Source organism: Balaenoptera borealis, assembly GCF_965194805.1.
Source record: "Balaenoptera borealis genome assembly, chromosome: 14".
NCBI lineage: Eukaryota > Metazoa > Chordata > Mammalia > Artiodactyla > Balaenopteridae > Balaenoptera > Balaenoptera borealis.
Window position 1 is genome coordinate 4,847,590 of NC_138875.1, and position 11,656 is coordinate 4,859,245.

The 11,656-nt window shown below is 37.4% G+C and overlaps 1 protein-coding gene across 12 annotated transcripts in view; it reads left to right on the top strand.

Annotated features, from left to right (window-relative positions):
• The window catches only part of FBXO15 (F-box protein 15), a 585,398-nt gene that overhangs the window by 524,145 nt on the left and 49,597 nt on the right, over window positions 1-11,656 (top strand). For 3 of the 12 annotated variants that reach the window (XR_014234370.1, XR_014234371.1, XR_014234372.1), the window contains exon 11: window positions 10,320-10,523. The exons of 5 other annotated variants lie outside the window; for them this stretch is intronic. Coding sequence is in view for 3 of the 7 variants with exons in the window: in XM_082355205.1 (XP_082211331.1) it covers window positions 10,320-10,467 (148 nt within the window). In the remaining 4 variants the exon portion in view is untranslated. Of the gene's footprint in view, window positions 1-10,319; window positions 11,126-11,656 lie in introns of those variants that run through there. 4 more of the 12 variants (XM_082355205.1, XM_082355202.1, XM_082355216.1 and 1 more) reach the window with 4 other exon arrangements.

The window sequence follows — 11,656 nt, forward strand, 5'->3', positions numbered from 1 at the left end:
CCCACTACTGGGCATATACCCTGAGAAAACCATAATTCAAAAAGAGTAAGGTACTAGAATGTTCATTGCAGCTCTATTTATAGTAGCCAGGACATGGAAGCAACCTAAGTGTCCATTGACAGATGAATGGATAAAGAAGATGTGGCATATATATATAATGGAATATTGCTCAGCCATAAAAAGAAGTGAAATTGAGTTATTTGTAGTGAGGTGGATGGACATAGAGTCTGTCATACAGAGTGAAGTTAAGTCAGAAAGAGAAAAACAAATACCGTATGCTAACATATATATGGAATCTAAAAAAAAAAAAAAAATGTTCTGAAAAACCTAGGGGCAGGACAGGAATAAAGATGCAGACGTAGAGAATGGATTTGAGGACACGGTGAGGGGGAAGGGTAAGCTGGGACGAAGTGAGAGAGTAGCATTGACATATATACACTACCAAATGTAAAATAGATAACTAGTGGGAAGCAGGCACATAGCACAGGGAGATCAGCTCGGTGCTTTGTGACCACCTAGCAGGTTGGGATAGGGAGGGTGGGAGGGAGATGCAAGAGCACGAAGATATGGGGACATATGCATATGTATAGCTAATTCACTTTGTTATAAAGCAGAAGCTAACACACCATTGTAAAGCAATTATACTCCAATAAAGATGTTAAAAAAAATAAAAAATTAAAAAATAAATGGACATGCAGTGTAATTACTCTTGTCATTGAGGCCTACCTGGGCATCAATAAAGTTACAATAAAGCATATGCATTCAAAGTTGGTAAACCATCAAGGGCAATTTCGAAAGGAACACTAGCTCCAAGGCATTGGGAACAGTTCGTAAAAATTCTTATCTGTATGCTTTGAAATACTATTTCCCCATAATTTATTATCAGTTAGATATATATTTTTTCTGTCAATGGGATGTAGAAAATTGTTGTTGTCATCATTGGTTTCCTTCCCTTTTTCCAGCTGTAGGTACTGGATACCTTGATTAAACATTCAGCTTCTCCCAGTTCCCAAGCTTTTGCAACTAGAGATTATCATACTGAGTGAAGTAAGTCAGAGAAAGACAAATACTCTATGATATCACTTATGTGTGGAATCTAAAATATGACACAAATGAACCTATCTATGAAACAGAAACAGAATCAGGGACATAGAGAACAGACTGGTGGTTGCCAAGGGAGAGGGGGCTGGGGGAAGGATGGAGTGAGAGGTTAGGGTTAGCAAATGCACGTTTTTATATAGAGCATGGATAAACAACAAGGTCCTACTGCATAGCACAGAAAACTATATTCAATATCCTATGATAAACCTTAATGGAAAAGAATATTTTAAAAAATGTACATATGTATAACTGAATCACTTTGCTATACAGCAGAAATTAACACAACATTGTAAATCAACTATACTTCAATTAAAAAAAAATAATAACCAAGCTTTGTTACACTCAAGGATTCTCCTCCCCTGGAATTAATTGTATTGTTCTGAGAGCACCACTTAATGTGGCCTCCAGTATCTACACAGCAACTTCACTGTGAGCATCGTGTGTCCTCACCTCTTTGATGTCAGTCTCATTGCTAATTGACAGCTGTGTTCTCATGTCCCCTACTAGCTGAAATCTCCTGGATTCCATAGCTATTTGAATTAGGCCAGAGTTTCCTAGGTCCCTTGAACTGTTCTAATGTACACTGTTAATCAAGCAATGGCTATGTCAACTCCCATATCTCTGATTCTACACTGTCCTCAGGTTTCACTTTACCATTGATATGCCATTGATGTTCCAATATATCATGTAAGTTTACCCAAGAGATATTTTATTTTTGGAGATTCCATTGGACAGTCTGGGGTTTATTTAACCAGCATCTAAGAACTATCGTCTCCCACCCATGCCCACCCCACCTCACTGATGCCCCACCAATCTGGGATCTATCCAAAGTTGTGATGTTTTCAAGTGTTCACCGCCCCCCACCCCCGATGCCTGGGAATCACAATTCATGGTTCAGGGGACAGCCATGCAAACCACATCTACTGATAAGGCCCTGCCCCTCTGGACATAGGTCTGGAGCTCAGTATCTAAGTCAACTGAGACAGGAGGGAGGAAAAGAGAAAGGGAGAGGAGAGGTGAGGAGGGAGGTAGAGAAAAAGTGAAAATAGAGAGATGTGAGAGAGAGGGAACGAATGACAAAGAGAGGAGATAAAGAGAAAATATGGAGTAGAATGTTGGAAAGAGCTTAGAGGAGGGATGATAGAGAAAAATAAGAAACAGATAAGGGGAGAGGGAAAAATGAGAAAGAAATGGAGAGATATACATATATATAATATATTATGTGTGTATATAGACACATATAATAGTTATATTTAAATGTCATGGATGAGAACGAGTTTTGAGAAATATGTATGAGAAAGAGATGAGCTAAGGAAGAGAGAAAAAGATCAAATATATAAGAAGGATGGTAGAGAGGGATGATATGATATATATAGAGATAACAGAATTGATAGAAAGATAATTAAAATGAAGGTGATAGATTGTCAAGTAACATAAGAGAGAGCAAACAAAAACAAAATCTGGTAATATTTGATCCCCTGATTCCAACTGCAGTCCTACTGCCTTGATAGTTTAAACCTATCTTTAATTATATTCTTCTAATAATTTCTCCTTTTGGCCAAAATGTGTTGGATACCGGTCATTTGCAACAAAAACTTCCTGATAATACAAGATGGGACTTTCCCCCTTTACTTTATCTTGAAAAGATTAATTGTTCACAACAGATGAATGGATATAAAAACACCTCTATTGTCTCTGTGTTTCACTTATTATACATCATAGTGGATCATGCTTCAAAAATGACTATTTTTTAATTTTTTAAATTTTTATTTACTTATTTTTAGTTCAAAAGAAAAAATTTAATGGTGTCGGAAGGATTCTATTGAAATCTCTAAAAATGTGGTGTGTTCCATTTCATCCTCTTCCTTTCATGTCTCTGACTAGTACCCAGATCTCTATCCCCAAAGCCCTGGGAATCTGACAGGTGAATGTGGACCAGACGTTGGCAGGCTGCGAGAGAGGGCAGGAGGGACAATTTGCTCCCATTTGTGTCACCACGATGCAACAGGACAAGTGTGGTGATGGCGGTCTCCTCTCTTACTACTCTTTCCTCTGTCCATTCCAGGCATTATTGCTCCCCCCGGGTTTGTACCAGGTCTTCTCACTTTGACTCAACTTACAGCTCTTCCTGGACAACCTCAAATGCTCCCCTGGGGCCCCCCACTCTTCACGGGGACACACTGATGACTCCCAGATCCCTGTTTCCCCAGGAACTCAGCCTCCTAAATGCCCAGGTTCTTCCAATATGTAAACTACTCCTTAGGGGAACCAAGAGCTTGAGATGTACCTGTAATCGCCTACAAAGCTCTCTTTGAGGCAGCAAAACCATGACTTTTACAAGTCGGTTATTGATGATATAACTTGGAAATTATCCTGTGTCTTATTTGTTCGTTTTTGGCCTTTCCTCCCTCCCCAGAAAGTTCTGGCCTGGGATGGAGGTGGGGTGGAGAGTGAATAGCCTTTATGTGTTTCAGCCCAGATTGGGCATCTCTAAAGCATTTCTTTGTGAGGTTTCCAGGCCCATCAAAGGATTGGTTGGATTCCCTAAGAGACAGCTCCTTGGATTAACTGAACCATGCTCCGACCCCCGCCCCTGTGGCTAGGGAGTGACATATCCTAATTGGTCTAGACCTAGGATTATTGCCCATCCCTGAATCAATCATTGTGACAACTGACTGGAATTATGGTAAAAAATTACTCTTTTCTAATTAAAATTTTAAATAAAATTTAAAAGTTTGATATACTTGCTAAATACGATATTTAGAATTTTAAGTTTAGTCATCTGAGGAACTGTAAAGTCAAATTCTTACAGGTATTTAATATATTCTGGAGGCAAAATGTTATTTCAGGAGGTACTTTCTTGGCACTAATTTGCAACTTTTTGTGGCTCTGCTTAAGAATGAATTAATTAGGAAAAAAGATCAGATGCTCAATGTGTTATCTACATATATTTTGCGGTTCCAGAAATGGCAAGGCCGTAACCATCATGAATATAGAATCTCGAAAGATGATGTAATTTACTGGGTTTTAAAATTCTAAACTGAGGCTCTTCCACGCAAAATTCAGTGTGTAATTCAATTGATAAGCTCACGTCTTTCAACCAAACATAGTTTTTTAACTCCTACATAAATAGCCATGAAAATGCCCACATTATCTGAGCAACATTTATAACTCATCCTTCAGGTGTATAAAATGATTCAGACATTTTACATATTAATTATCCATTAATACTTTTCCATCACCCCTCTCATATTTCTAGGTACCGTTTTCTTCATATTGAATCCTACTTTTGGTTATTTTAACAGGATTATTGATGTATAATTTATATAATACAAATTTTACTGATGTTAAGAGTACGATTCAATGATATTTTGTAAACTTATAGAGTTGTGCAACCATTACCACATCTCAGTTTTAGACCATTGCCATCACCTCAAAGAAATCCCTCATTTGCAGTCAATCCTCATTCTTGGCCCCAATCCCAGGCAACCACCAACCTTTTCATTCCTATAGATTTGCTGGCCCTGCTTTAAGTTTGTGGTACTTGTTGAATCGGAAGTGTGACGTTGTTCATCAATTTTAGAAAATTATCAATCATGATCCCTTCAGAGAGTGTTTCTGTTCCATTTGCCTTTCCTGGACTCCAAATTTACACTCTGTTCCATGTACCTCTCTGTCTTTTTAAATATTTTCTTTCTTCTCTACTCTTCATAATTTACTCCTTTTCAGGTATGTTGAACATTCTTTTTTTTCTTTCCATGCATCATGAGCCTACTGAAAACACTGAATAGCTTTTCAAACTCATAGCTGTTGCTTTTTGCCAGACTTCTCAGACGCTAGGCCCTAGGGATATATACCTACATTGAGGGAAAAGTGGAACCAAAGTACTTACTGACTTTGGCACTTTTGCATTTGACCTCTGTACCCCAACACTGAATTAAATCTTGGAGACAGAGTTTTGGGTGAAGTAGAAAAGAATAACTTTATTGCTTTGCCAGGCAAAGGGGGCCACAGTGGCTAATGCTCTCAAAACTCTATGTCCTAATATGGAGGGGATAGTGAGAAGCTCTATAGTCATGGTTCAAAGAGGGCGTGATCAGCTAGAGGACATGCTTCTGATTGGTCGGTGGTGAGGTAATGGGGAATCAGCATCATCAACCTTGTGGTTCCAACCTGTCTGGGGTCTACGTGCTTGTGGGCAGCATACGGTTAACTTCTCCCACCTGGCGGGGGTTTCACTATCTGCAGAACAGCTCAAAGATATTGTTCTGTGTATCGCTTGAGGGGGAACCCGGACCCTGCCCCAAGGCTGCACTTTTGTTTCTCTTGACTGCTCCGCCCTTGTCTCCACATCTCCTCCCTTCCCTAATTAGCATCTGTTTGAATTACCAGTTGGAGCTCAGGGAAGGTCATTGAGGCTGCATGAAGCCTATTTCTTATAATCAAGAAATGGGGGACACGGAAAGGCTTTTGTGCCCAGGAGTCCCACAGGGTCCTGCTTGGTATCACTTTGATTCTCAATGCTAACTTCCTGAGGAGTCATGAATTCTAATTGTTGTCTTTCTAACACTATGTCACTGCCTAAATCTCTAACCAGCTTTTCTCCTTTTAGCTGCTATTTGTAAAAATGTATTTCTCAGTTTCATAAAGAAAATTAACATGAGTATTTTGAATTAGAGCTCCTTGTATCAAACAATATTTGAAATTTTCAGTTCATAAAGAGAATTACCATAATTTCTCCCCTAAAAATAATTCTTTATTTACATATATTCCTCAGGACACATACAGGAGACATGTATATGTCTAGAAGTTTGCTAATTTCTCCACTTTATAGAAAACAATCTGTCAACTTGAAAAATATTGGTTCCTGGAAAGTCTTCAAAATTTGTCAAGTTCATTGATTTTTTGGAGTGTTCCATTTATCTTGGAATCTTATGTTATTTTAGGTACAATAGATTATATTCTATGGTTGAAAAATATTTATTACTCTATATAGTATTCTGCCTGCCATAGAAGATTTATTCCTTTATAATTAGTTTCTTTAGATCCCTCACCATATTCTTACAGTAAATATCTAGTGGAGGAAATCTTTCCACTTGTCAGAAAGGTTTTAATCAGTTGTTATTTTCAATAGAAAAAACCATCCCTTTTACTAAGATTAATTGATAGAAACAGCACAGATCACTGACATAGACATTTTTACATAACAATGAATAATTAAAATCTGCCATATATTGGACCTTATATTTGTTAGGTCTAGTTCTCAGTAACACTATCCCCTTGAGAACAGGGATCTAGCACTTTCTGGAGTAGTGCTTCTCAGTATGTGGCTCAAAGATTCACCTGCGTGAAAATTCTTGCTAATTTTTCCACAGCAGATTTTTCATAATTAACAATTTGAATGAAAACTAACAGCATGCATCACTTCATTTTAAAAATCTTGCCTTTACAGAAAGGTTTTGGTCCAGTTACCTGTTACCACTTATCAGACTATCCTGAGTTTAGAGGTTAAAAATAGTGACCAACGTATTAAATGTCATGATAGTGCGGGTCTGAAATTCAGGCAGGTCTTGGCAATTCCCTTGTTCATCTGCTGTTAAGTGGTATTCAGCTGACAGCTGTGGGGCTGGGCCAGGTTGTCTAAGATGACTGGTACCTTGGGGGGGATGTGGAAGGCAGGGTTCAGATGGGAACCGTGTTCCTTCCATGTGGTCTCTGGACTACTTCATGAGGGTTTCCTAATAGAGCAGCCATACTTCTTACACGGGACCTCTGGCTCAAGAGGCCAAGGTGGGAGCTGGCACTCCTCTTAAAGGCTGTTTCCAGAAATGCTGTAGCACCCCTTCCACTGTACTTTTATGTCAAAGAAGTCACAGGCTAGCCCAGATTAAAGGAGAGTGGAAACAGATTCCACTTTTCAATAAGAGGAGTGTCAAATAAATTGTAACCGTCTTTACCAGCCACAAGTCTGAACTGTCTTCATATATTATCCTCTCTTCATCTATACTTATGATTTAAGAAATTAAAGCTTTGAGTTAAAATTTAAAGTTTGAGTGGTTGTACGTCCCAAAAAATTAACATTATTTCTAAAACTACTAATGAAAACAAATGTACACTTTTGCATTTTCTCATGATTTGAAAACACTTTCTCTAAATGCATACCAACAGGAGGAGTACCATTGAGTTATTACTATAATCAGTTCAAAGCCATTATTTTAGAAAGTATAATAATTCCTTCCTGATTGTTTTGAACAGTAATTTAAATGTGATCTACTTATTTTCTGAGTGATCTATGAGTGGTCTCTGTGTTTTGATTCTTTGAAATATAGTTTATTTCCTGGGTTTATTTGTCATGTTTTATACAAAAATAGATGTTTCAAAAAAATACCATTTCTTGCATCATTCTCATTGAGATCTTGTTTTGTTTCTATAGACTTATATAGAAACTGATAATACAGGATTATGTGAAATGTGAATAATAATATTAATTCAAAGAACATGGTAAGTGACCAGAATGAGTTAGAGAGTTGCCCAGTGAACTTAAATACTAGAGGGTAATTAATAGAATATAATAATTCAGAATGCCTATAAAATTAATGGGGAGAATTAAATACGTACGTAGAATGGATTAAGGCTGAATTTATAATCAATGTTCCATAGTAAAACCAGATGCACATTGAAGTTAGATATATCTTTAAAAGGGAAAATATTTCATGGTAGTTTTATGTGAAAAAAAATCAGAACTTTAATTTGAATCCTTTCATTTGATAATGATCTGTAAGACTAAAGAAAATCACTATAAGGACTGAAAATATATTATCTTAGAGGAATATCTTTCCATTGATGTTTTCAAAGATCCATTGTGTGTAATTTATAAAGAAACTTTAGGCCCTATAAACTTTATAAGTTGGAGGTAAAAATGATTTCTATTTTTTTTTCATTTAAGAAGATATTTCAAAGCTGCATTACTGTAATACTAATGCGGAACAGAATTTTAAAAGAAAAGAACACTTCAGATATTTGTGTCCTCATTACATCATCACTTTGATCATTGAGTCATTGTCAACTAATATGTCTAGTTAATGCTAGAACTTCTATGGAGTGACTCCAATTTAGAAATTTTCTGAGAAAGGAGAAAGGAGATTCTAAATCCTTAATAAGATTAATCCAATTATTAACTAAAAAAAGAACACGTTCATTCAGCCTACTTAGGAAGTATATTCTAGCAACATAAAAGTTGCATATATATGTATATACATATATATGAACTACAGACACATCTATATATATTCCCATTAATAATGAACTTTTAATAAAAGAGGGAAATAACCATCATGCTAATTTAATGGGAAAAACCAAATGAAGGATGTAACGTTGTGAACCCTTAACAGATGTTCTAATTAGATATCATTAAGGAAACTATGAGGTGAATTAAAATTGAGGCTTTCATTTGCTACCAAAAATGTATCCTTTAATTTATAATGAAGCAGTTATAGGCTGAAATACGCACCTGTGCAATGGATAGAAGGTAGGTCAGAGTTGTCTGGGTCCTTGCTATCCTTCTAACTCCCTGAGATGAGATTGGATGCCTAATACTGTTTGCGGAAAACTGTCAAATGGAAAATAAGACAAACTAATTTTCTTAAGCTAAGCTTCATGGAATTTATAAATGGTTCATGAAGTCTTTGAGAATGTTTTAAAAGTTGGTTTCAATAAAAGATAAGCTATTTTATGTTTTAAAGTTATTTTTAATGATAATTTCCTGTAGAAAGATATATTTTTAAAAATTTATTCTTTATTTATTTTTAAAAATTTATTTATTTATTTATTTATTTTTGGCTGTGTTGGGTCTTCGTTTCTGTGCAAGGGCTTTCTCTAGTTGTGGCAAGTGGGGGCCGCTCTTCATCGCGGTGCGCGGGCCTCTCACTATCGTGGCCTCTCTTGTTGCGGAGCACAGGCTCCAGACGCGCAGGCTCAGTAATTGTGGCTCACGGGCCTAGTTGCTCCGCGGCATGTGGGATCTTCCCAAACCAGGGCTCGAACCTGTGTCCCCTGCATTGGCAGGCAGATTCTCAACCACTGCGCCACCAGGGAAGCCCTAGAAAGATATTTTTAAAAATAATAATTTAGTTTTTTAGGTCAGCATTTCTCAAACTAGGGAATGAAGCATGAACCCGATGAGCCCCCTAGGATATTTGAGATACATATTTTCTTCTTTAACAGAGATCTGTATGATATTGAAGTGTGAAATGCCAGGCAATGTTTAATGCCTTTTTTCCTGGTCTTCTGGTATATAAAACAGACTCACTGAAATCTAAGTGTTAGTGCTAGTAAAGAGAAATACGTGACAAACACCTGAGCAATATGAGTGTTCCTAGTAACAGTAGCTTATATTTACCAGTTAATTCCTTATAATTAAATATGCAGAACAACAAAGTTTGCACCCCTGTAAATGTGTTTACAGAATTCTCTTTTGTATTTAATCCACCTGCACTTGTTCTTTTGGCCAATGCTCGGTTGACGTTTGCTAAATTCTCTGAAGGAACATTCCCCCTCAACAAACCGGAAATCAGGTGACGTCTAAGCCTGCTTCCGTCGCATATCTCGGCTCTACGATCTGGTGTCTAACCCCGGACCTGGTGATGCTTCTGGAGGGTCACGCCAGAGGAATTAAATTGTTGAGTTAGTCAGGTGTTAGGTTATGGTTCCAGTGCCATAAACCAGCAACGAACTCAGCAATAATAAAAACATAAAAAACAGATAGATGTTTGAAAGAACGAATCCCCATAGGCCAGTATTTATGTTTTAATTTTATACGTCTTAAATCTCAACCTCGGTATGTGCTTTTAGAAGAAAAGATTTTTGTGCTGATTAATTAATGTATCTGTGGTTGACTTACGGACCATTGAGCATAGGAACCTGTTTTACTTCATTTGGGATTATAGCGCCCCCTCTCCTTACTCACAGGAACTTCTGTCTCTGGAAATGAATTTGCCAATATATGTAACTAATTATTTGATGGGGCGGAGTACCAAGGACCAGCAGGGCACGTCTCTTCATTTTTCTATAATCGCTTCCTTAAATTTGCTCTTTCTGAGTGTCCTTTATATCCACTTCGCTGTAGTTTGGGCAGAACCAAAGCTTTCTTTTCAATGTCAAGATCTAGAAAATCCAGTTCAGTGCATTTCAGAACTTCTCTCTTCCATCTACTCCAAAAGATGTCTCTCCACCCAACTCAGGTCTGTGAGGCACCTAGAAGCCCTGAAGTGGTCGGGAGGGCTTCACTGTCCTGCTGGCACTATCGTCTCGTCCTCACCACCGGCTCTTCCCAGTCTCCTTCCTGAACAACTTGTCTTCACGGACTGAGCAAGGAGAAGGAATGGACTTCAAAATAAAAAGACAAAACATTGCTTATTTGTCAGGTACAGTATATATTTTCTTGGTTAACAGTGACAACGGCTCTATCAAAAGATGTTATTTCTGGGTTCTTCAGAAGCCAAAGCTCTTAATTTTAATATAGTTGAATTTATGTCAACGTCTTTTCATATGGATCACATTTATTGTCTTTTAATTAAGAAGTCCTTTCCTATCATAAGTCATAAAGATCTGGCTCTGTATTGCCTTTGAAAATGTTCTTTTTATAATGGAATTTTCATATACCAGGCAATAATTTTGGCATAGGTTTACGTTCAATTTTAGTTTGTCCATGTGGATCCTGAATTGACCCGGTATCATTCATTTACAGACTACATATCCCTACTCACTTGCTACCCCAGCTTTGCCATTAGTCAAATTTCTATTTGGGGTTTGTCTCTTTGGGGGTTCTTTATTTTTTCATCAGTTTGCCTATCCCTGTTCTAATATCACATTATCCTAATTCATAAAAAATGACACAGTAATTCTTTTTTTTAAAATAGATCTTTATTGGAGTATAATTGCTTTACAATGGTGTGTTAGTTTCTGTTGTACAACAAAGTGAATCAGCTATATGTGTACATATATCCCCATATCCCCTCCCTCTTGCGTCTCCCTCCCACCCTCCCTATCCCATCCCTCTAGGTCGTCGCAAAGCACCGAGCTGATCTCCCTGTGCTATGCGGCTGCTTCCCACTAGCTATTTTATATTTGGTAGTGTATATGTTGCTGCCACTCTCACTTCACCCCAGCTTCCCCCTCTCCCTCCCCCCCATCCTCAAGTCCATTCTCTATGTCTACGTCTTTATTCCAGCCCTGCTACCAGGTTCATCAGTACCATTTTTTTTTTTTTTTTAGATTCCATATATATGCGTTAGCATACGGTATTTGTTTTTCTTTTTCTGACTTACTTCACTCTGTATGATAGACTCTAGGTCCATCCACCTCACTACAAATAACTCAATTTCATTTCTTTTTATGGATGAGTAATATTCCATTGTATATATGTGCCACATCTTCTTTATCCATTCATCTGTCGATAGGCATTTTGGTTGCTTCCATGTCCTGGCTATTGTAAATAGCGCTGCAGTGAACATTGTGGTACATGTCTCTTTTTGAATTATGGTTTTCTCAGGGTATA